We start from the raw sequence: 27,435 nt of genomic DNA on the forward strand, positions 1-27,435 counted from the left end.
GGACAATATATGGGAGATTCATTAAGACCTGTCCAAAGGAAAAGTTGCTGAGTTGCCCATAGCAACCAATCAGATCACTGCTTTCATTTTTGAAAAGGCCTCTGAAAGTAATCCACAAGGCGCACGCTTCGCTCGCTCACAGGTGAGTTTTAGGAGGCTCTGTAATGCGCACACCCCCTCACCAAAGGGCGAGCGATGGTACAGATAATCCCCGTGATCGGAGCGGCACATGCGCCCTGAGGGATAGATATGTAGCCATGCCTTGTTAGATACATAGAAGCGAAGATACTTCATACGCTTATGTAACAGTCAGGCATATGGGATGGCGCAAAGGCAACAATAGTCTAATATTCCCTTCACAGATCACCACATAATAGGGGTGAATGTGATTAATTACGAGAGAAATAAAGATTAGAGAAGAGAATAAAGATATGAGTATGAAAACAAGTGTGAGTGATGAATGAATGAATAAATATAGAAGTATACTAATAAATGGATAGGACGGTGGCATGAATATAATAATACATCACAATGGTCATAAACAGACTAATGATAGAGAAAGATAGAAATACTAATGATAGAGAAAGATAGAAATACTAATGATAGAGAAAGATAGAAATACTAATGAGAGAGAAAGATAGAAATACTAATGATAGAGAAAGATAGAAATACTAATGATAGAGAAAGATAGAAATACTAATGATAGAGAAAGATAGAAATACTAATGAGAGAGAAAGATAGAAATACTAATGATAGAGAAAGAGAAATACTAATGATAGAGAAAGAGAAATACTAATGATAGAGAAAGATAGAAATACTAATGATAGAGAAAGATAGAAATACTAATGATAGAGAAAGATAGAAATACTAATGATAGAGAAAGATAGAAATACTAATGATAGAGAAAGATAGAAATACTAATGATAGAGAAAGATAGAAATACTAATGATAGAGAAAGAGAAATACTAATGATAGAGAAAGAGAAATACTAATGATAGAGAAAGATAGAAATACTAATGATAGAGAAAGATAGAAATACTAATGATAGAGAAAGATAGAAATACTAATGATAGAGAAAGATAGAAATACTAATGATAGAGAAAGATAGAAATACTAATGATAGAGAAAGATAGAAATACTAATGATAGAGAAAGATAGAAATACTAATGATAGAGAAAGATAGAAATACTAATGATGATGGAGAAAGATAGAAATACTAATGATAGAGAAAGATAGAAATACTAATGATAGAGAAAGATAGAAATACTAATGATAGAGAAAGATAGAAATACTAATGATAGAGAAAGATAGAAATACTAATGATGATGGAGAAAGATAGAAATACTAATGATAGAGAAAGATAGAAATACTAATGATAGAGAAAGATAGAAATACTAATGATAGAGAAAGATAGAAATACTAATGATAGAGAAAGATAGAAATACTAATGAGAGAGAAAGATAGAAATACTAATGATAGAGAAAGATAGAAATACTAATGATAGAGAAAGATAGAAATACTAATGATAGAGAAAGATAGAAATACTAATGATAGAGAAAGATAGAAATACTAATGATAGAGAAAGATAGAAATACTAATGATGGAGAAAGAGAAATACTAATGATAGAGAAAGATAGAAATACTAATGATAGATAAAGAGAAATACTAATGATAGAGAAAGACAGAAATACTAATGATAGAGAAAGATAGAAATACTAATGATAGAGAAAGATAGAAATACTAATGATAGAGAAAGATAGAAATACTAATGATAGAGAAAGATAAAAATACTAATGATAGAGAAAGATAGAAATCCAAAGGTCCTTTCCCCTACCAGAGAGACTAAACTACAGTCACATGACCCACAGGCCCTACGACGCTATGCAAGGTAAGTATACACTTTCTATACAGTATTTACATTTATTTTAGCAATATATTAACTATTTGAGGGGTGACTAGGGGATGACTAAAGAAGCAGAACCCCACAGTTACTAGGAACTCTGACTTTGGGGACCCCCAACCAAGGTACGGTATGCAATACGGTACCGGGACACCACAAAGTTAAGGGACCATCCCATATGAGGGCGACCTAAGGAGGCATCCCGACCTAAGGAGCACAAAAGTAACCCCAAGGATAGAATAGGGATAGTGAGACCTACGACCATCCAAAGGGTGCAAACAAAATGGGTTTGTGCTATAGCGCATAGATAAACCCATACGGCTGGACCTTAAATAATGCGATAACCAAAAACCTAAACTAAGCTACAAGGAGGGTATTATTCATCATTGTTCAGTGAAACATGTGTCGTCGTCTTTCATTAAGGCCCAGAGGAGCTTGTGAACGGAATTGGTAAATCCAATGAGCTCTTTGTGTAAAATCCTATTATCCCAGTTTCTACCCCGAACCAATGGTCTGAAAACTTCAATAACTGGAAATGAAATGGCTTTTGGGCTTCCATCGTGTGCCTCATTAATGTGTCAGACTATTGGGGTTTCTCTATGATGTTCTATATCATTATGATGTTCAAGGATCCTCCTGAGGAACTCCCTCTTAGTTTTCCCAACGCAATCAATCGGACATGTGCATTTAGCTAGATAGGCAACACATTTGGTCCGACAGTCAGCAACGTCCTGGGCACTATATGTGTCCTATTTGTCCCTGGTGATCGTACTAGAAAAATTCTAGTACATTAAATATATGGACAGGCCCTACAGTTACCGCATTTGAGTGTGCCTAGGGGTTTATGATGGAGCCATGATCCCTCAGGGACTGGTCTCTGGTAGTGACTATGGACTAATCTATCCCTGAGAGATCGGCCCCTCCTATAGTTAAAGGGGTATTCCAGGCAAAAACATCTTATCCCCTATCTTATCCCCACTGCTGAGACCCCCTCCACGATCTCCCTGCAGCACCCGCATTATATGCTGATGCTGCATCTCCAGTTTCAGAAACCTCCAGGTATCCGGGACTGGGGACTTGACATCACGCCACGCCCTCTCCATTCTTGTCTATGGGAGGGGGCATGCCGGCCGTCACGCCCCCTCCCATAGACATGAATGGAGGGGCCGTGGTGTGACGTCACATTCCCAGTCCTCATGTCTCCCAGTCCTAGAATGCGGGTGCTGCAGGGAGATCGCGGGGGTCTCAGCAGTGGATGGCCAATTAAAACGTCCCTGATTTCCTCATCTGCCAATAATATTGCTCAATATTTTTTGAGGATAGAATTGATGTGTCCCGATGCAGTATTATAGGTGTCAATCAGGCAAATAACTTTGGAAGTCTCCTGTCTCATTTTTGGGACCAGGAGATTACTTCTAGGTTGGGAAGATGCAAAATGAAAAGCCTTCCTAATTTTTTGTGGCGGATATCCCCTACTGCCGAATCACTGCTGTAAGTCCTTAGAATGTCTATGGAATTCAGAGGCGGTGGAGCAATTACGCTGCATCCTAAGGTATTGCCCTTTTGGAATACTATTCTTTAGGGTGGGTGGATGGAAGCTATCCCAATGTAGTAAGCTGTTGTGGCCATAGATCTATGGTACACCATGGTGCTGATCTTATTACCGTCCCTCCTCAGATAAAGATCCAAGAAGGATATTGTATCACTATGTATCTCGAGGGTGAAAGTCAGGTCTATCGTGTTAGTATTCAGGGTGGTCATGAGGGTACCAAACTTCTCCCTGGTCCCCATCCGAAGGATAAGAATATTGTCAATGTATCTCACCCAGAGAAAGATCTTATCAATCCACCAGGCCCCATCGGTTGGGAAGACAATTATGTCTACCCAACAGCCCTAAAGAATATTTGCATACGATGGGGCACAGGGAGTTCCCATCGCGGTCCCCCTGAGCGGGTGATATATTTTACCATCAAGAGTAAAGAAATTATGTTGTAAAAAGAATTCCATTAGACTGGCTACAGTCATTGTGTGGATATAGGTAATTCCCCCCAGATAGCTGTTAACCCCTGATCATGGGGAATAGACGAGTAAAGGGATTCCACATCAACGCTCGCAAACCCGACAGTGGAATCAATTTCCAATGGTTCAACTTTAGGGCGTAAATCCACACTGTCCCATGTATGGACTCAGGGGAAGAAATCTCATCCTGGGAATGATCTCTATATGTTATGGGGAGGGGGGCGGGGACTCCTGAATGACACATGCTGGGAGTTGTAGTCCCTGTGTGTGTATGGTAGTGTTTACAAACCAGTGTGCCTCCAGCTGTTCCAAACTACAACTCCCAGCATGCCCTGACAGCCTTTGTAGTTTTGCAACAGCAGGAGGCACACTGGTTGGGAAACACTGTTCTAGCCTATTCAGCATACACATCATGTTACACCAGTGTTTCCCAACCAGTGTGCCTCCAGCTGTTGCAAAACTACAAAGGCTGTCAGGGCATGCTGGGAGTTGTAGTTTTGCAACATCTGGAGGCACCCTGGTTGGGAAACACTGGTGTATGCCCTACAGAGGTGTGGTGAACTACAACCCCCAGGAGACTACAGAGGCAGCATGCTGGTGTTATACCACAGACTGAAGACTCCTGAATGACACATGCTGGGAGTTGTAGTCCTGTGCGTGTGTATGACAGTGTATCCCAACCAAGGCTGATTATATTAGTGTCCTGTGTATAAGGGGCCGACCCGGGAAAATAGTAGGATGGGTAAAGGGCGGAACAAACAAAAAAAAGAGAAGGAGCCGCCCCAAAACAGCAAGGCATGTGGCATGCTGGGATTTGTAGTTTTCAGCACAGCAAGAAACAGGAAATGGAAGCAAAGATAGGAAAACAAAGTGGGGATAAAAAGACAACAAAGAACGGAGCTTGAGTCGGCTAAACAACAAGAATGAAATGAAACAAAACAAATAGGGTAAGTCACAAACGCAAAGACACGTTGACCACCGGAGCACCCCTTTAATATTTGGTTGCACAGCCTTTGGAAAAAATAAGTGAAATCAGTGTCTTCCTATAACCATCAATAAGCTCCTTACACCTCTCAGCCAGAATGTTGGACCACTCTTCCTATAACCATCAATAAGCTTCTTACACCTCTCAGCCGGAATGTTGGACCACTCTTCCTATAACCATCAATAAGCTTCTTACACCTCTCAGCCGGAATGTTGGACCACTCTTCCTATAACCATTAATAAGCTTCTTACACCTCTCAGCAGGAATGTTGGACCACTCTTCCTATAACCATTAATAAGCTCCTTACACCTCTCAGCTGGAATGTTGGACCACTCTTCCTATAACCATTAATAAGCTTCTTACACCTCTCAGCAGGAATGCTGGACCACTCTTCCTATAACCATTAATAAGCTCCTTACACCTCTCAGCTGGAATGTTGGACCACTCTTCCTATAACCATCAATAAGCTTCTTACACCTCTCAGACGGAATGTTGGACCACTCTTCCTATAACCATTAATAAGCTTCTTACACCTCTCAGCCGGAATGTTGGACCACTCTTCCTATAACCATCAATAAGCTTCTTACACCTCTCTGCCGGAATGTTGAACCACTCGTCCTTTACAAACTGCTCCCGGTCTCTTATTGGACGGCGCCTTTTCCCAACAGTAATTATAAGATCTCTCCACAGGTGATCAATGGGATTTAGATCTGGACTCATTGCTGACACTTCAGAACTCTCCAGCGCTTTGTTGTCATCCATTTCTGGGGCTTTTTGACATATGTTTGGGGTCATTGTCCTGCTGGAAGACCCAAGATCTAGGACATAAACCCAGCTTTCTGACACTGGGCTGTACAGTGCGACCCAAAATCCATTGGTGATCCTCAGATTTCATGATGTCTTGTACACATTCAAGGCCCCCAGTGCCAGAGGCAGCAAAACAACCCAAAACATCATTGACCTCCCCAATATCTCACTGTAGGTACTGTGCTCTTTTCTTTGTAGGCCTCATTCCGTTTTCGGTAAACAGTAGAATGATTTGCTTTACCAAAAAGATCTATCGTGGTCTCATCTGTCCACAAGACGTTTTCCCAGAAGGATTTTGGTTACTCAAGTTCATTTTGATAAAATGTAGTCTTGCTTTATTATGTCTCTGTGTCAGCAGTGGGGTCCTCCTGGGTCTCCTCCATAGTGGGGTCCTCCTGGGTCTCCTCCACAGTGGGGTCCTCCTGGGTCTCCTCCATAGTGGGGTCCTCCTGGGTCTCCTCCATAGTGGGGTCCTCCCGGGTCTCCTCCATAGTGGGGTCCTCCTGGGTCTCCTCCATAGTGGGGTCCTCCTGGGTCTCCTCCATAGTGGGGTCCTCCTGGGTCTCCTCTCCATAGTGGGGTCTTCCTGGGTCTCCTCCATAGTGGGGTCCTCCTGGGTCTCCTCCAGAATGGGGTCCTCCCGGGTCTCCTCCATAGTGGGGTCCTCCTGGGTCTCCTCCACAGTGGGGTCCTCCTGGGTCTCCTCTCCATAGTGGGGTCTTCCTGGGTCTCCTCCATAGTGGGGTCCTCCTGGGTCTCCTCCATAGCGTTTCATTTCATTTAAATGTGGACGGATAGTTCGCGCTGACACTGATGCTCCCTGAGCCTGCAGGACAGCTTGAATATCTTTGGAACTTGTTTGGGGCTGCTTATCCACCATCCGGACTATCCTGCAGTGACACCTTTCATCAGTTTTTCTCTTCCGTCCACGCCCAGGGAGATTATCTACAGTGCCATGGGGTGTAAACTTCTTGATAATGTTGTGCACTGTGGACAAAGACAAATCTAGATCTCTGGAGATGGACTTGTAACCTGGAGATTGTTGATATTTTTCCACAATTTTGGTTCCCAAGTCCTCAGACAGTTCTCTTCTCCTCTTTCTGTTGTCCTTGCTTAGTGTGGTACACACAGACACACAATGCAAAGACTAAGTGAACTTCTCTCCTTTTTATCTGCTTTCAGGTGTGATTGTTATATTGCCCACACCTGTTACTTGCCCCAGGTGAGTATAAAGGAGCATCACATGCTTGAAATAATCTTATTTATCCACAATTATGAAAGGGGCCAATAATATTGTGTCCAGACCATTTTTGGAGTTTGGTGACATTAGGTCCAATTTGCTTTTTTTCCTCCTTTTTTGGTTTAGTTCCAATACACACAAAGGGAATATACATGTGTATAGCAAAACCTGTGTTACTGCAATATATATATATATATATACAGAGGAGAGGAGATCTTTATATATATATATATATATATATATATATATATATATATATATACAGAGGAGAGGAGATCTATATATATATATATATATATATATATATATATATATATATATATACACAAAGGGAATAAACATGTGTATAGCAAAACCTGTGTTACTGCAATATATATATACAGAGGAGAGGAGATCTATATATATATATATATATATATACAGAGGAGAGGAGATCTATATATATATATATATACAGAGGAGAGGAGATCTATATATATATATATATATACAGAGGAGAGGAGATCTATATATATATACACACAAAGGGAATAAACATGTGTATAGCAAAACCTGTGTTACTGCAATATATATATATATACAGAGGAGAGGAGATCTATATATATATACAGAGGAGAGGAGATCTATATATATATATATATATATATATATATATATATATAGAGGAGAGGAGATCTATATATATATACACAAAGGGAATAAACATGTGTATAGCAAAACCTGTGTTACTGCAATATATATATACAGAGGAGAGGAGATCTATATATATATATATATATATATATATATATATATACACAGAGGAGAGGAGATCTATATATATATATATATATATATATATATATATACACACACAGAGGAGAGGAGATCTATATATATATATATATACACAAAGGGAATAAACATGTGTATAGCAAAACCTGTGTTACTGCAATATATATATACAGAGGAGAGGAGATCTATATATATATATATATATATATATATATATATATACAGAGGAGAGGAGATCTATATATATATATATATACACAAAGGGAATAACCATGTGTATAGCAAAACCTGTGTTACTGCAATATATATATATACAGAGGAGAGGAGATCTATATATATATATATATATATATATATATATATATATATACAGAGGAGAGGAGATCTATATATATATATATACACACAAAGGGAATAAACATGTGTATAGCAAAACCTGTGTTACTGCAATATATATATATACAGAGGAGAGGAGATCTATATATATATATATATATATATATATATATATATATATACAGAGTAGAGGAGATCTATATATATACACACAAAGGGAATAAACATGTGTATAGCAAAACCTGTGTTACTGCAATATATATATATATACAGAGGAGAGGAGATCTATATATATATATATACACACAAAGGGAATAAACATGTGTATAGCAAAACCTGTGTTACTGCAATCCTTTCCTGTGAGGAATACTTCATTATATGGAGAAATTTCAGGATTTACGGCCATGACTATATATATATAATATAATCAAAAAATGTTGCAGTATCTTGTAATAACCTTTTTTATTGGACTAACAGAATTTTGTAGAGAAGCTTTTGGGATTCCTCCCTTAATCAAGTCCAAAGCAAAGGGATTTTTATTGGACTTGATAAAGGGAGGAATCCCGAAACCTTGTCTCTACAAAATTCTGTTAGTCCAATAAAAAAGGATATTACAAGATACTGCAACATTTTATGATTTGCATCTATATATATATATATATATATATATCTCAATATTGTATAATAGGGCAAGATAGCATATTAATGCTACAGAGATCATATTATAAGATCATATATATCAGTGGTCTTCAACCTGTGGACCTCCAGATGTTGCAAAACTACAACTCCCAGCATGCCCGGACAGCCAACGGCTGTCCGGGCATGCTGGGAGTTGTAGTTTTGCTACTTCTGGAGGTCCGCAGGTTGAAGACCACTGATATAGAGTAATGTTTTATAAAAAGCCATTTATTAACCTGTATTTCACCTTTGGCTGGATCTGCACCTTGTTGACGGACTCCTCTCAGGGACATGTCTTTTGTTTACTGTCCCCGGTATCATTAAGATAGTACATATGAAACCTATTGTGTTTAAATCTTAACTAACACAGTTAAGATAGAAAAATATCGATTTTTTGCCTCTTTCAAATGGAGGGGTACAATGAGTCCCCCTTAGGTCACATGGTCACACCTCACTGGGTTACAATAACATGACAACAGGTCTTAAAGGGTACCTTTCATCAGAAAAACTTTTGATATATTATAGATTAATGTATGCAGAATAATTTTCCAATTGCATGTTATTAAAAAATATGCTTCTTTCTATTTAATTTTCCACTTTGAAAAAATGACCACTAGAGGTCTCCCTACCAGTCCTGGCCGCAAGCCCTTTTTTTTTTTTTTTTTTTTTTATAGATTTCAGACTCATGCTGGAGTCCTAAATCTCAGACTGCAGCCGGGACACAGACAAGCTCAGCACTGCTCCCATCCTGTCAATCAGACAGGCAGGAGCCAGCACTGTGCTCATAGCACAGCAGGACATACTCCTGACTCTGCCATACTGCATGCCCTCCTTCATTTTACTATCTGAGCTCCGAACTTTCTTCTCCCTGCACATGCAGTTGTAAACAGAGAGGAGGAGATTCAGAGCTGCCGACTGCTGTGTTCACAGCCTCTATGCCTGGCCACGCTCCCTTCCTCCCTCACACTAGGACGGCTGAATGAGCAGCCAAGAAGACAATAAATGAGGTAGAAAGAGGGGGGTTTAAATGAGAAGAAACAAAGGGATAGTGTCAGTGAGAGTCAAGGACAGATGGGGGGTGGATTTGGGAGAGTTTAGATCATGATAGGTAATCTTTAAAGGCATAACATATTTTATATACAATACTCTATATAACACAGGCACTTAGAATCTTATACAAGGGAACAGGTGCCGGGGGGCCCAGGGGCACTGTATGGAGACTGCCTGACAGGGCAGCAATGGTACAGGGGTGCAACTCCTGTACTGGGCCACCACAGATACATTAGATCTGATTAGGTCAAACAACCCTGCTTGGTGCTTAGGGGGAGATTTAGCAAAACCTGTCCAGAGGTAAAGTTGCAACCAATCAGATTGCTTCTTTCATTTTTGACAAGGCCTCTAAAAAATAAAAGAAGCGATCTGATTGGTTGCTATGGGCAACTCAGCAACATGTTCTTCTGGACAGGTTTAAATAAATATCTCCCAAATTTAGTTCTTCTTTGATTTTAGTTACTCTAACAGATGCCTCCTTACTAAATTACTGGTCCACAATGCTGGAAAGTAATTTCACTGGGGTCTGACATTTTCTTAAGCCAAGTTGGTCATGGTCCACATTTGCAGAGTTTTTAACACGGTTGCGCCAAATATTTGCGCCTTTTTAACAAAGGTGCAGTTAATAAATACTGTCCACTGCATGGGCAACTGCACAGCCCTGCAACCCACAGCCAGTTTTTGAAAAAACATCTATTTTAAAAAGATGCAAAAAAGTTGTGCAATTTGCGCCTTTTAACAGCCAAAAGAAAAATAAATGACGGGAACAGCTTGATAAATATCCCCCTATAATCACAACCAAAATCAGAGTCAGAATTATAATAACAGCTGAAATCAGGATTATAATCACACCCGAAATCAGAGTCAGAATTATAATCACAGCTGAAATCAGAATCAGAATTATAATCACAGCTGAAATCAGAGTCAGAATTATAATCAAAGCTGAAATCAGAATCAGAATTATAATCACAGCTGAAATCAGAGTCAGAATTATAATTACAGCCGAAAACAGTCAGAATTATAATCACAGCTGAAATCAGAGTCAGAATTATAATCACAGCGGAAATCAGAAATATAATCACACCCGAAATTAGTGTCAGAATTATAATCACAGCTGAAATCAGAGTCAGAATTATAATTACAGCCGAAATCAGTCAGAATTATAATCACAGCTGAAATCAGAGTCAGAATTATAATCACAGCTGAAATCAGAAATATAATCACACCCGAAATCAGTGTCAGAATTATAATCACAGCTGAAATCAGAGTCAGAATTATAATTACAGCCGAAATCAGAGTCAGAATTATGATCACAGCTGAAATCAGAATTATAATCACACCCGAAATCAGAGTCAGAATTATAATCACAGCTGAAATCAGAATTATAATCACAGCTGAAATCAAAGTCAGAATTAGGGTGGGCTCAAACCACGTTTTCCAAGTACGTTTCCCGTATATGTTTTCATTATTGAAAACATATGGAACCGTATTGAATAGCATATACATAGACAAATAATTGAAAACCGTATGCACCCGGATGCATCGGGTTGCGTACGGTTTGCTTGCAATACGGTTTTCTCCCGTACTCAAAACCGTGTTTGACCACGGTTTTGTCTCCGGTTTAAAAACCGTACTGCAACCCCATATGTTTTTTTTTTTAACATGGACGTCAATGGGAAACACACATGTATACGGTTCCATACGGGAAACTGTATACGGTTTTTACTTTGCACATGCGCATTTGCATCCTAAAGTCCCCACCCAAGACCCCTCCCATTAAAAATGGACAAAATTTTCAAAAAGCTATGTTTTTTTTTAAATAAAAAAGGACGGAACTGTATGCACTTTTAAAAACAGTATACAGTTTAAAAACGCATACGGTTTACTTTTTTCCATACTGTTCTATCGGTTTTTTTGCCATACGGTTTTCTTTAGAAAAATGGTTTGAAAACAGTATGGCAAAAATGTGATGTGAACCCAGCCTTATAATCACTGCCGAAATCAGAGTCAGAATTATAATCAAAGCTGAAATAAGAGTCAGAATTATAATCACGGCTGAAATCAGAGTCAGAATTAAAATCACTGCCGAAATCAGAGTCAGAATTATAATCACGGCTGAAATCAGATTCAGAATTATAATCACGGCTGAAATCAGAGTCAGAATTATAATCACGGCTGAAATCAAAGTCAGAATTATAATCACAGCAGAAATCAGAGTCAGAATTATAATCACAGCTGAAATCAGAGTCAGAATTATAATCACGGCTGAAATAAAAGTCAGCATTATAATCACAGCTGAAATCAGAGTCAGACTTATAATCACGGCTGAAATCAGAGTCAGAATTAAAATCACTGCCGAAATCAGAGTCAGAATTATAATCACGGCTGAAATCAGAGTCAGAATTATAATCACGGCTGAAATCAGAGTCAGAATTATAATCACGGCTGAAATCAGAGTCAGAATTATAATCACAGCAGAAATCAGAGTCAGAATTATAATCACAGCTGAAATCAGAGTCAGAATTATAATCACGGCTGAAATAAAAGTCAGCATTATAATCACAGCTGAAATCAGAGTCAGACTTATAATCACGGCTGAAATCAGAGTCAGAATTATAATCACGGCTGAAATCAGAGTCAGCATTATAATCACAGCTGAAATAAGAGTCAGAATTATAATCACGGCTGAAATCAGAGTCAGAATTATAATCACGGCTGAAATCAGAGTCAGAATTATAATCACAGCTGAAATCAGAGTCAGAATTATAATCACGGCTGAAATCAGAGTCAGAATTATAATCACAGCCGAAATCAGAGTCAGAATTATAATCACAGCCGGATCAGATTTATAGGAATTCCATCAAGACAACTCATCCAGCCTCGTGTACATTTTGGTGAAAACTATAAGAAAAATAAATGCATTTTACTCTATAAACACAGTGCGCCAAAATATCCTAGTTTATCTACCCAAGTTGTTATCAACTAATTTTCTGAAATTGGCACGGTTTTTAAAAATTTTTCCAATCATTTTTCACTTTTAACAAAGAGGTTAAATAGATAAAAAAAATTTTAAAAAAACTTAGACGTATTGGTGATGCCCAAAGCTTCCTAACATGTGGAAATCACATTCATATAAATGAGGGAGACCTCAAAACAAATTCAAAATAAAACAGGGAAAAAAAATTACAAAATAGTAAATGAGGAAATCAATGTCATTCAGTAGTTTGTAGTAGTTTCAGTAGTTTTTATTTTTAATTTTTTCAATTTAATTATAAAAAGAAACAGAAAAAGAAACACAAAAGACAATTCTCTACAAATGTCATCAATACAAAAATGACATCCTCAGTACCCTTAAAACTTTCATGAAAACAATATTTCTAATTGTCTTTCCTTTCCCCTTAACCTACCCATTACAATATTTCCTTTTACTTACATTCATAGATAAAGGATAGCCGGATATGAGAATGATAATAGATACATTTATAGATAAAGGATAGCCAGATATGAGAACGATAGATATTATATACATTCATAGATAAAGGATAGCCAGATATGAGAATGATAGATATTATATACATTCATAGATAAAGGATAGCCAGATATGAGAACGATAGATATTATAGACATTTATAGATAAAGGATAGCCAGATATGAGAACGATAGATATTATAGACATTTATAGATAAAGGATAGCCAGATATGAGAACGATAGATATTATATACATTCATAGATAAAGGATAGCCAGATATGAGAATGATAGATATTATATACATTCATAGATAAAGGATAGCCAGATATGAGAATGATAGATATTATATACATTCATAGATAAAGGATAGCCAGATATGAGAATGATAGATATTATATACATTCATAGATAAAGGATAGCCAGATATGAGAATGATAGATATTATATACATTCATTGATAAAGGATAGCCAGATATGAGAATGATAGATATTATAGACATTTATATATAAAGGATAGCCAGATGTGAGAACGATAGATATTATATACATTCATAGATAAAGGATAGTGTTACGCCTAGCGCTCCAGGTCCCCGCTCCTCCCCGGAGCGCTCACGGCGTCTTTCTCCCTGCAGCGCCCCGGTCAGTCCCGCTGACCGGGAGCGCTGCACTGTCATGGCCGTTGGGGATGCGATTCGCACAGCGGGACGCGCCCGCTCGCGAGTCGCATCCCAGGTCACTTACCCGTCCCGGTCCCCTGCTGTCATGTGCTGGCGCGCGCGGCTCCGCTCTCTAGGGCGCGCGCGCGCCAGCTCTCTGAGACTTAAAGGGCCAGTGCACCAATGATTGGTGCCTGGCCCAATTAGCTTAATTGGCTTCCACCTGCTCCCAGACTTTATCTGCTCACTGCCCCTGCACTCCCTTGCCGGATCTTGTTGCCTTGTGCCAGTGAAAGCGTTTAGTGTGTCCAAAGCCTGTGTACCTGAACTTCTGCTACCCATCCTGACTACGAACCCTGCCGCCTGCCCCCGACCTTCTGCTACGTCTGACCTTGCCTCTGCCTAGTCCTTCTGTCCCACGCCTTCTCAGCAGTCAGCGAGGTAGAGCCGTTGCTAGTGGATACGACCTGGTTGCTACTGCCGCAGCAAGACCATCCCTCTTTGCGGCGGGCTCTGGTGAATACCAGTAGCCTCTTAGAACCGGTCCACTAGCACGGTCCACGCCAATCCCTCGCTGACACAGAGGATCAACTACCTGGAAGCCGAATCGTGACAGATAGCCAGATATGAGAATGATAGATATTATATACATTCATAGATAAAGGATAGCCAGATATGAGAACGATAGATATTATATACATTCATAGATAAAGGATAGCCAGATATGAGAATGATAGATATTATATACATTCATAGATAAAGGATAGCCAGATATGAGAATGATAGATATTATATACATTCATAGATAAAGGATAGCCAGATATGAGAATGATAGATATTATAGACATTTATAGATAAAGGATAGCCAGATATGAGAATGATAGATATTATAGACATTTATATATAAAGGATAACCAGATATGAGAATGATAGATATTATATACATTCATAGATAGAGGTTAGCCAGATATGAGAATGATAGATATTATATATATTCATAGATAAAGGATAGCCAGATATGAGAATGATAGATATTATATACATTCATAGATAGAGGATAGCCAGATATGAGAATGATAGATAATAGATACATTCATAGATAAAGGATAGCCAGATATGAGAATGATAGATATTATATACATTCTTAGATGAAGGATAGCCAGATATGAGAATGATAGATATTATATACATTCATATGAAGGATAGCCAGATATGAGAATGATAGATATTACATACATTCATAGATAAAGGATAGCCAGATATGAGAATGATAGATATTATAGACATTTATAGATAAAGGATAGCCAGATATGAGAATGATAGATATTATAGACATTCATAGATAAAGGATAGCCAGATATGAGAATGATATATATTATAGACATTTATAGATAAAGGATAGCCAGATATGAGAATGATAGATATTATATACATTCATAGATAGAGGATAGCCAGATATGAGAATGATAGATATTATATACATTCATAGATAAAGGATAGCCAGATATGAGAATAATAGATATTATAGACATTCATAGATAAAGGATAGCCAGATATGAGAATAATAGATATTATAGACATTCATAGATAAAGGATAGCCAGATATGAGAATGATAGATATTATAGACATTCATAGATAAAGGATAGTCAGATATGAGAATGATAGATATTATATACATTCATAGATAAAGGATAGCCAGATATGAGAATGATAGATATTATAGACATTTATAGATAAAGGATAGCCAGATATGAGAATGATAGATATTATATACATTTATAGATAAAGGATAGCCAGTTATGAGAATGATAGATATTATATACATTCATAGATAAAGGATAGCCAGATATGAGAACGATAGATATTATAGACATTTATAGATAGAGGATAGCCAGATATGAGAATGATAGATATTATAGACATTTATAGATAAAGGATAGCCAGATATGAGAATGATAGATATTATAGACATTTATAGATAGAGGATAGCCAGATATGAGAATGATAGATATTATAGACATTTATAGATAGAGGATAGCCAGATATGAGAATGATAGATATTATATACATTCATAGATAGAGGATAGCCAGATATGAGAATGATAGATATCATAGACATTCATAGATAGAGGATAGCCAGATACCCCGGGGGTGAGATGTGGGGGTGGGGCAGACCATTTTACAGACCGGTCCAGGGACTTTCATGTATTCGTTTAATCCCTTTATTTACCTGTATACAGAGATATAGACAATGATATGGATGACACAGAAGTCCCCAGAGCTGTCTGTAGAGGGGGGGCCTGGTTACTACAACAATACGCAGCCCCCTCTATATAAGGAGACGCTCAGTGTATCTCCGCCACTATCTCCCAGCCATGGCCGCCTACACAAGCCTGCTCCTGATCACTGCTCTCTGTGTTGGTACAGGTAAGTGCACCGGCCCTTTAAGACAGCGTCCATATATTGTCCCCACATTTCCTGACCATGGTCACCATATGGGGACATCACATTTTATAGTGACTCATTAGAGCGCCACCTAGTGGCCACATTCTGCTGATATTGGTTATGACGCCTCGCTATGAGACATATAGATAGATAGATAGAAACCCAATGTAACCCGGTGTTTTCAAACCAGAGAGTACCTACAGCTGTTGCAAAACTACAACTCCCAGAATGCCCGGACAGCCAAAGGCTGTCCGGGCATGCTGGGTGTTGTAGTTTTGCAATAGCTTAAGGCACCCTGTCTAGACATGCTAGGAGTGGTAGTTTTGCAACAGCTGGAGGCACCCTGTTCAGGCATGCTGGGAGTTGTACTTTTGCAACAGCTGGAGGCACCCTGTCTGGGCATGCTGGGAGTGATAGTTTTGCAACAGCTGGAGGCACCCTGTTCAGGCATGCTGGGAGTTGTACTTTTGCAACAGCTGGAGGCACCCTGGTTGAAAAACGCTGACATTATCACTAACACCTGTATTTCTTTGTAAGAGGAGGAGCGACCCAGCTGCCAAAATCTGTCAGGGCATGCTGGGAGTTGTAGTTTAGCAACAGCTGGAGGCAGCCTAGTTAGAAACGACTGCTCTATCCTGTAAATAGGAGAAGTTTTAAGGGGGTTCTCTGGAGGAAAAAAAAATGTGTCCAAATCAACTGGTGCCAGAAAGTTAAACAGATCTGTAAATTATTTCTTTATCAAAATCTTAATCCTTCCAGTACTTATTAGCTGCTGTATGCTCCACAGGAAGTTGTGTAGTCCTTTCCAGTCTGACCACAGTCCTCTCTGCTGACACCTCTGTCCATGATCTATGGGATCAAGATATATAGTAGTTCTATCTGTTTACTGCTGTTATCTCTATGGGATCAGTATATATAGTGGTTATACACCTCCCCTCCAGCTCTATCTGTATACTGCTGCTATCTCTATGGGATCAGTATATATAGTAGTTATACACCTCCCCTCCAGCTCTATCTGTATACTGCTGCTATCTCTATGGGATCAGTATATATATAGTAGTTATACACCTCCCCTCCAGCTCTATCTGTATACTGCTGCTATCTCTATGGGATCAGTATGTATAGTAGTTATACACCTCCCCTCCAGCTCTATCTGTATATATCTCAGGATATACAGTGGGGCAAAAAAGTTTTAAGTCAGCCCCCCCAATTGTACAAGTTCTCCCCCTTATAAAGATGAGGCTGTAATTTCCATCATAGGTTATAACCTCAACTATGAGACAGAATGAGAAAAATCCATAAAATCACATTGTCCGATTATTATAGAATTTATTTGCAAATTATGGTGGTAAATAAGTATTTGGTCAAGAACAAAAGTTCATCTCAATACGTTTTCTGTTTTCACAAGGTTCTCACACACTGTTGGTAATGACAGAGGTCACATGTTTTCTGTTTTCACAAGGTTCTCACACACTGTTGGTAATGACAGAGGTCACATGTTTTCTGTTTTCACAAGGTTCTCACACACTGTTGGTAATGACAGAGGTCACATGTTTTCTGTCTTCACAAGGTTCTCACACACTGTTGGTAATGACAGAGGTCACATGTTTTCTGTTTTCACAAGGTTCTCACACACTGTTGGTAATGACAGAGATCACATGTTTTCTGTTTTCACAAGGTTCTCACACACTGTTGGTAATGACAGAGGTCACATGTTTTCTGTCTTCACAAGGTTCTCACACACTGTTGCTGGTATTCTGGCCCATTCCTCCATGCAGATCTCCTCTAGAGCAGTGATGTTTTGGGGCTGTCGCTGGGCAACACAGACTTTCAACTCCCTCCAAAGGTTTTCTATGGGGTTGAGATCTGGAGACTGGCTAGGCCACTCCAGGACCTTGAAATGCTTCTTACGAAGCCACTCCTTCATTGCCCGGGCGGTGTGTTTGGGATCATTGTTATGCTGAAAGACCCAGCCACGTTTTATCTTCAATGCCCTTGCTGATGGAAGCAGGTTTTCACTCAAAATCTCAGGATACATGGCCCCATTCATTTTTTCCTTTACACAGATCAGTCGTCCTGGTCCCTTAGCAGAAAAACAGCCCCAAAGCATGATGTTTCCACCGCAATGCTTCACAGTAGGTATGGTGTTCTTTGGATGCAACTCAGCATTCTTTCTCCTCCAAACACAACAAGTTGAGTTGTTACCAAAAAGTTCTACTTTGGTTTCATCTGACCATATAACATTCTCCCAAACCTCTTCTGGATCATCCAAATGTGCTCTAGCAAACTTCAGACAGGCCGGACATGTACTGGCTTAAGCAGGGGGACATGTCCCTGGCAGTGTAGTGTGTTACTGATGGTAGCCTTTGTTACTTTGGTCCCAGCTCTCTGCAGGTCATTCTCTAGGTCCCCCATGTGGTTCTGGGATTTTTGCTCACCGTTCTTGTGATCATTTTGAAACCACAGGTTGAGATCTTGCGTGGAGCCCCAGATGGAGGGAGATTATCAGTGGTCTTGTATGTCTTCCATTTTCTAATAATTGCTCCCACAGTTGATTTCTTCACACCAAGCTGCTTGCCTATTGCAGATTCAGTCTTCCCAGTCTGCTGCAGGTGTACAATTTTATTTCTGGTGTCCTTCGACAGCTCTTTGGTCTTGGCCATAGTGGAGTTTGGAGTGTGACTGTTTGAGGTTGTGGACCGGTGTCTTTTATACTAATAACAAGATCAAACAGGAGCCATTAATACAGGTAACGAGTGGAGGACAGAGGAGACTCTTAAAGAAGAAGATACAGGTCTGCGAGAGGCAGAAATCTTACTTGTTTGTTGGTGACCAAATACTTATTTTCCACCATAATTAGCAAATAAATTCTTTATAAATCAGACAATGTGATTTTATGGATTTTTTCTCATTCTGTCTCATAGTTGAGGTTATAACCTATGATGATAATTACAGGACTCTCATCTTTATAAGGGGAAGGACGGGTACAATTGGTGTCTGACTAAAAATGTTTTTGCTCCACTGTATAGTAGTTATACACCTCCCCTCCAGCTCTGTCTGTATACTGCTGCTGCTATCTATATGGGATCAGGATATAAAGTAGTTATACACCTCCCCTCCAGCTCTATCTGTATACTGCTGCTGCTATCTATATGGGATCAGGATATAAAGTAGTTATACACCTCCCCTCCAGCTCTGTCTGTATACTGCTGCTGCTATCTATATGGGATCAGGATATATAGTAGTTATACACCTCCCCTCCAGCTCTATTTGTATACTGCTGCTGCTATCTTCATTGGATCAGGTTATAAAGTAGTTATACACTCTCCCCGAGGCTGTGTTCACACATTTAAGGAATGAAATAAGGCAGCTATAGCGCCACTGCATCAATACAATACAACAATACAATAAATATGGAATTCAGGACCCCAGAAAAGAAGGGTGGAAACATCTAGAGAACTTTGTGAGTCACATTGTTTATCACCTTGCTTTGCCTAAATCATGGATTTATTTTGTTCAATTTAGATTTTTTTTTTTGTAGTTTCTTAGCCCAGCGTGCCCCAGCTCTGATTGGGCGGGCATGCTGGGGGTTGTAGTCACACAATTTCCTAGACCTGTATAAATTATGGGACAAATTTTTGTGTTGTTTCTTCCAGTTCACTCCTTAACCTGCTACACGTGCACATCCCAGAGCAGCAACACGAACTGCATGACCGCGACCAACTGCTCCGCCTCCGAAACCTCCTGCATGACCTCCGTGGTGTCCCGCAGAATTGGTAGGTGACATAATCTGTAATCCGGCTTTACCAAAGATACCGGAGAAGATACAAGGATGTGACCAGAAATTACATTTTTGGATACATTAAAAGATATTGTCATATATTAGAAATACATGTCTGCTTTCTTCCAAAAACCGCACCACACTCTGCCCACAGGTTGTGTCTGGTATTACAGTTGACCTCTTTTGAAGTTAAAGACATAGAGCTGCAATATCTCACACATCCTGAGGACAGATGTGGAGCTGTTTTGGGAAGAAGACTGCTGTAGCGTGCCTTTAAATTATGATTGACTGCACATTGCTGGATATTTTCCTAGAATTGGATGAATAATGTGTTTAATAAATGCATCAAAAAACAGAGACTGCTCTTACAGTATTGACTCCATAGTGTGACCGCTCTTACAGTATAGACTCCATAGTGTGATCTCTCTTACAGTATAGACTCCATAGTGTGACTGCTCTTACAGTATTGACTCCATAGTGTGACCGCTCTTACAGTATAGACTCCATAGTGTGACCTCTCTTACAGTATAGACTCCATAGTGTGACCTCTCTTACAGTGTAGACTCCATAGTGTGACCGCTCTTACAGTATAGACTCCATAGTGTGACCGCTCTTACAGTATAGACTCCATAGTGTGACTGCTCTTACAGTCTAGACTCCATAGTGTGATCTCTCTTACAGTGTAGACTCCATAGTGTGACCGCTCTTACAGTATAGACTCCATAGTGTGACCGCTCTTACAGTATAGACTCCATAGTGTGACTGCTCTTACAGTCTAGACTCCATAGTGTGATCTCTCTTACAGTATAGACTCCATAGTGTGACCTCTCTTACAGTATAGACTCCATAGTGTGACCGCTCTTACAGTATAGACTCCATAGTGTGACCGCTCTTACAGTATAGACTCCATAGTGTGACCGCTCTTACAGTATAGACTCCATAGTGTGACCTCTCTTACAGTATAGACTCCATAGTGTGACCGCTCTTACAGTATAGACTCCATAGTGTGACCACTCTTACAGTATAGACTCCATAGTGTGACCGCTCTTACAGTATAGACTCCATAGTGTGACCTCTCTTACAGTATAGACTCTATAGTGTGACCTCTCTTACAGTCTAGACTCCATAGTGTGACCGCTCTTACAGTATAGACTCCATAGTGTGACCTCTCTTACAGTATAGACTCCATAGTGTGATCTCTCTTACAGTATAGACTCCATAGTGTGACCTCTCTTACAGTATAGACTCCATAGTGTGATCTCTCTTACAGTAGAGAATCCATAGTGTGATCTCTCTTACAGTAGAGAATCCATAGTGTGACCTCTCTTACAGTATAGACTCCATAGTGTGATCTCTCTTACAGTAGAGAATCCATAGTGTGACCTCTCTTACAGTCTAGACTCCATAGTGTGACTGCTCTTACAGTATAGACTCCATAGTGTGACCGCTCTTACAGTATAGACTCCATAGTGTGACCGCTCTTACAGTATAGACTCCATAGTGTGACCGCTCTTACAGTATAGACTCCATAGTGTGACCTCTCTTACAGTATAGACTCCATAGTGTGACCGCTCTTACAGTATAGACTCCATAGTGTGATCTCTCTTACAGTATAGACTCCACAGTGTGACCGCTCTTACAGTATAGACCCCATAGTGTGACCTCTCTTACAGTATAGACTCCATAGTGTGACCGCTCTTACAGTATAGACTCCATAGTGTGACCTCTCTTACGGTATAGACTCCATAGTGTGATCTCTCTTACAGTATAGACTCCATAGTGTGACCGCTCTTACAGTATAGCCTCCATAGTGTGACCGCTCTTACAGTATAGACTCCATAGTGTGACCGCTCTTACAGTATAGACTCCATAGTGTGACCTCTCTTACAGTATAGACTCCATAGTGTGATCTCTCTTACAGTATAGACTCCATAGTGTGACCTCTCTTACAGTATAGACTCCATAGTGTGATCTCTCTTACAGTATAGACTCCATAGTGTGACCTCTCTTACAGTGTAGACTCCATAGTGTGACCGCTCTTACAGTATAGACTCCATAGTGTGACCGCTCTTACAGTATAGACTCCATAGTGTGACCTCTCTTACAGTATAGACTCCATAGTGTGACCGTTCTTACAGTAAAGACTCCATAGTGTGACCGCTCTTACAGTATAGACTCAATAGTGTGACTGCTCTTACAGTATAGATTCTATAGTGTGACCTCTCTTACAGTATAGACTCCATAGTGTGACTGCTCTTACAGTATAGACTCCATAGTGTGACTGATCTTACAGCATAGACTCCATAGTGTGACCTCTCTTACAGTATAGACTCCATAGTGTGACCTCTCTTACAGTATAGACTCCATAGTGTGACCGCTCTTACAGTATAGACTCCATAGTGTGACTGCTCTTACAGTATAGACTCCATAGTGTGACCGCTCTTACAGTATAGACTCCATAGTGTGACCTCTCTTACAGTATAGACTCCATAGTGTGACTACTCTTACAGTATAGACTCCATAGTGTGACCTCTCTTACATTATAGACTCCATAGTGTGACCTCTCTTACAGTATAGACTCCATAGTGTGACCTCTCTTACAGTATAGACTCCATAGTGTGACTGATCTTACAGTATAGACTCCATAGTGTGACCTCTCTTACAGTATAGACTCCATAGTGTGACCTCTCTTACAGTATAGACTCCATAGTGTGACCGCTCTTACAGTATAGACTCCATAGTGTGACCTCTCTTACAGTATAGACTCCATAGTGTGACCTCTCTTACAGTATAGACTCCATAGTTTGACCTCTCTTACAGTATAGACTCCATAGTGTGACCTCTCTTACAGTATAGACTCCATAGTGTGACCACTCTTACAATATAGACTCCATAGTGTGACCTCTCTTACAGTTTAGACTCCATAGTGTGACCGCTCTTACAGTATAGACTCCATAGTGTGACCGCTCTTACAGTATATACTCCATAGTGTGACCGCTCTTACAGTATAGACTCCATAGTGTGACCGCTCTTACAGTATAGACACCATAGTGTGACCGCTCTTGCAGTATAGACTCCATAGTGTGACCACTCTTACAGTATAGACTCCATAGTGTGACCGCTCTTACAGTATAGACTCCATAGTGTGACCGCTCTTACAGTATATACTCCATAGTGTGACCTCTCTTACAGTATAGACTCCATAGTGTAACCGCTCTTAAAGTATAGACTCCATAGTGTGACCTCTCTTACAGTATAGACTCCATAGTGTGACCTCTCTTACAGTATAGACTCCATAGTGTGACCTCTCTTACAGTATAGACTCCATAGTGTGACCGCTCTTACAGTATAGACTCAATAGTGTGACTGCTCTTACAGTATAGACTCCATAGTGTGACCGCTCTTACAGTATAGACTCCATAGTGTGACTGCTCTTACAGTATAGACTCCATAGTGTGACCTCTCTTACAATATAGACTCCATAGTGTAATCGCTCTTACAGTATAGACTCCATAGTGTGACCACTTTTATAGTATAGACTCCATAGTGTGACTGCTCTTACAGTATAGACTTCATAGTGTGACCGCTCTTACAGTATAGACTCCATAGTTTGACCTCTCTTACAGTATAGACTCCATAGTGTGACTGCTCTTACAGTATAGACTCCATAGTGTGACCTCTCTTACAGTATAGACTCCATAGTTTGACCTCTCTTACAGTATAGACTCCATAGTGTGACCTCTCTTACAATATAGACTCCATAGTGTGACCTCTCTTACAGTATAGACTCCATAGTGTGACCGCTCTTACAGTTTAGACTCCATAGTGTGACCGCTCTTACAGTATAGACTCCATAGTGTGACCGCTCTTACAGTATAGACTCCATAGTGTGACCGCTCTTACAGTATAGACACCATAGTGTGACCGCTCTTACAGTATAGACTCCATAGTGTGACCACTCTTACAGTATAGACTCCATAGTGTGACCTCTCTTACAGTATAGACTCCATAGTGTGACTGCTCTTACAGTATAGACTCCATAGTGTGACCGCTCTTACAGTATAGACTCCATAGTGTGACTGATCTTACAGTATAGACTCCATAGTGTGACCTCTCTTACAGTATAGACTCCATAGTGTGACTGCTCTTACAGTATAGACTCCATAGTGTGACCGCTCTTACAGTATAGACTCCATAGTGTGACTGATCTTACAGTATAGACTCCATAGTGTGACCGCTGTTACAGTATAGACTCCATAGTGTGACCTCTCTTACAGTATAGACTCCATAGTGTGACCTCTCTTACAGTATAGACTCTATAGTGTGACCGCTCTTACAGTATAGACTCCATAGTGTGACCGCTCTTACAGTATAGACTCCATAGTGTGACCGCTCTTACAGTATAGACTCCATAGTGTAACCGCTCTTACAGTATAGACTCCATAGTGTGACCGCTCTTACAGTATAGACTCCATAGTGTGACCGCTCTTACAGTATAGACTCCATAGTGTGACCTCTCTTACAGTATAGACTCCATAGTGTGACCTCTCTTACAGTTTAGACTCCATAGTGTGACCGCTCTTACAGTATAGACTCCATAGTGTGACCGCTCTTACAGTATAGACTCCATAGTGTGACTGCTCTTACAGTATAGACTCCATAGTGTGACCGCTCTTACAGTATAGACTCCATAGTGTGACCGCTCTTACAGTATAGACTCCATAGTGTGACCGCTCTTACAGTATAGACTCCATAGTGTAACCGCTCTTACAGTATAGACTCCATAGTGTGACCTCTCTTACAGTATAGACTCCATAGTGTGATCTCTCTTACAGTATAGACTCCATAGTGTGACCTCTCTTACAGTATAGACTCCATAGTGTGACCTCTCTTACAGTATAGACTCCATAGTGTGACCTCTCTTACAGTATAGACTCCATAGTGTGACCTCTCTTACAGTATAGACTCCATAGTGTGATCTCTCTTACAGTATAGACTCCATAGTGTGACCGCTCTTACAGTATAGACTCCATAGTGTGACCGCTCTTACAGTATAGACTCCATAGTGTGACCTCTCTTACAGTATAGACTCCATAGTGGGACAGCTCTTACAGGATGGACTCCATAGTGTGACCGCTCTTACAGTATAGACTCCATAGTGTGACTGCTCTTACAGTATAGACTCCATAGTGGGACCTCTCTTACAGTATAGACTCCATAGTGTGATCTCTCTTACAGTATAGACTCCATAGTGTGACCGCTCTTACAGTATAGACTCCATAGTGTAACCGCTCTTACAGTATAGACTCCATAGTGTGACCTCTCTTACAGTATAGACTCCATAGTGTGATCTCTCTTACAGTATAGACTCCATAGTGTGACCTCTCTTACAGTATAGACTCCATAGTGTGACCTCTCTTACAGTATAGACTCCATAGTGTGACCTCTCTTACAGTATAGACTCCATAGTGTGACCTCTCTTACAGTATAGACTCCATAGTGTGATCTCTCTTACAGTATAGACTCCATAGTGTGACCGCTCTTACAGTATAGACTCCATAGTGTGACCGCTCTTACAGTATAGACTCCATAGTGTGACCTCTCTTACAGTATAGACTCCATAGTGGGACAGCTCTTACAGGATGGACTCCATAGTGTGACCGCTCTTACAGTATAGACTCCATAGTGTGACTGCTCTTACAGTATAGACTCCATAGTGGGACCTCTCTTACAGTATAGACTCCATAGTGTGATCTCTCTTACAGTATAGACTCCATAGTGTGACCGCTCTTACAGTATAGACTCCATAGTGTGACCTCTCTTACAGTATAGAGTCCATAGTGTGACCTCTCTTACAGTATAGACTCCATAGTGTGACTGCTCTTACAGTATAGACTCCATAGTGTGATCGCTCTTACAGTATAGACTCCATAGTGTGACCTCTATTACAGTATAGACTCCATAGTGTGACCTCTCTTACAGTATAGACTCCATAGTGTGACCTCTCTTACAGTATAGACTCCATAGTGTGACTGCTCTTACAGTATAGACTCCATAGTGTGACCTCTCTTACAGTATAGACTCCATAGTGTGACCGCTCTTACAGTATAGACTCCATAGTGTGACTGCTCTTACAGTATAGACTCCATAGTGTGATCTCTCTTACAGTATAGACTCCATAGTGTGACTGCTCTTACAGTATAGACTCCATAGTGTGACCGCTCTTACAGTATAGACTCCATAGTGTGACCTCTCTTACAGTATAGACTCCATAGTGTGACCGCACTTATAGTATAGACTCCGTAGTGTGACTGCTCTTACAGTATAGACTCCATAGTGTGACCTCTCTTACAGTATAGAGTCCATAGTGTGACCGCTCTTACAGTATAGACTACATAGTGTGACCTCTCTTACAGTATAGACTCCATAGTGTGACCGCTCTTACAGTATAGACTCCATAGTGTGACCTCTCTTACAGTATAGACTCCATAGTGTGACCTCTCTTACAGTATAGAGTCCTCCTTAGTGTGACTGCTCTTACAGTATAGACTCCATAGTGTGACAGCTCTTACAGTATAGACTCCATAGTGTGACCTCTCTTACAGTATAGACTCCATAGTGTGACCTCTCTTACAGTATAGACTCCATAGTGTGACTGCTCTTACAGTATAGACTCCATAGTGTGACCGCTCTTACAGTATAGACTCCATAGTGTGATCTCTCTTACAGTATAGACTCCATAGTGTGACCGCTCTTACAGTATAGACTCCATAGTGTGACCGCTCTTACAGTATAGACTCCATAGTGTGACTGCTCTTACAGTATAGACTCCATAGTGTGACCTCTCTTACAGTATAGACTCCATAGTGTGACCGCTCTTACAGTATAGACTCCATAGTGTGACCGCTCTTACAGTATAGACTCCATAGTGTGACCGCTCTTACAGTATAGACTCCATAGTGTGACCGCTCTTACAGTATAGACTCCATAGTGTGACTATCTTCTTATCTTCTCTCCTCTCCTGCAGGGAGTCTCACGAACACCACCATCACTAAGAGTTGCTCCTCAGACTGTGTAGCAATGGGATTTAATTTGTCCATATTCTCAGTACGTGTCACCTGCTGCCGCACCAACCTGTGTAACACCAGCGGATCCTCCAGCATCAAGTCCATCTCCACCATCCTGGCCGCAGCCAGGGAAGATAATTAGGGTCTCCTCTGTATTTTATATGAGAATAAAATAAATGTCCCATGATTTAGTGTTGTGCGTTGTCTGTCATGTGTTGGGGATCAG

The 27,435-nt window shown here is 40.1% G+C and overlaps 1 protein-coding gene and 1 long non-coding RNA gene across 2 annotated transcripts in view; one reads left to right on the forward strand and one right to left on the reverse strand.

The window, feature by feature from the left end:
* The window catches only part of LOC130274501 (uncharacterized), a 48,280-nt gene extending 48,158 nt beyond the window's left edge, over nt 1-122 (reverse strand). The window contains exon 1 of the long non-coding RNA XR_008844403.1: nt 29-122. This is a non-coding gene — a long non-coding RNA (uncharacterized LOC130274501). The remainder of the gene's footprint in view (nt 1-28) is intronic.
* Nucleotides 1-27,390, forward strand: LOC130274500 (lymphocyte antigen 6E-like). Its single transcript, XM_056522914.1, has 4 exons — nt 1-142; nt 16,157-16,343; nt 20,018-20,137; nt 27,170-27,390. Exons 2-4 carry the CDS (start codon nt 16,292-16,294, stop codon nt 27,349-27,351), a joined length of 354 nt encoding a protein of 117 aa, XP_056378889.1. The 5' UTR covers nt 1-142; nt 16,157-16,291; the 3' UTR covers nt 27,352-27,390.
* The last annotated feature ends 45 nt before the right edge of the window (nt 27,391-27,435 follow it).

Source organism: Hyla sarda, chromosome 5, assembly GCF_029499605.1.
Source record: "Hyla sarda isolate aHylSar1 chromosome 5, aHylSar1.hap1, whole genome shotgun sequence".
Lineage (NCBI taxonomy): Eukaryota > Metazoa > Chordata > Amphibia > Anura > Hylidae > Hyla > Hyla sarda.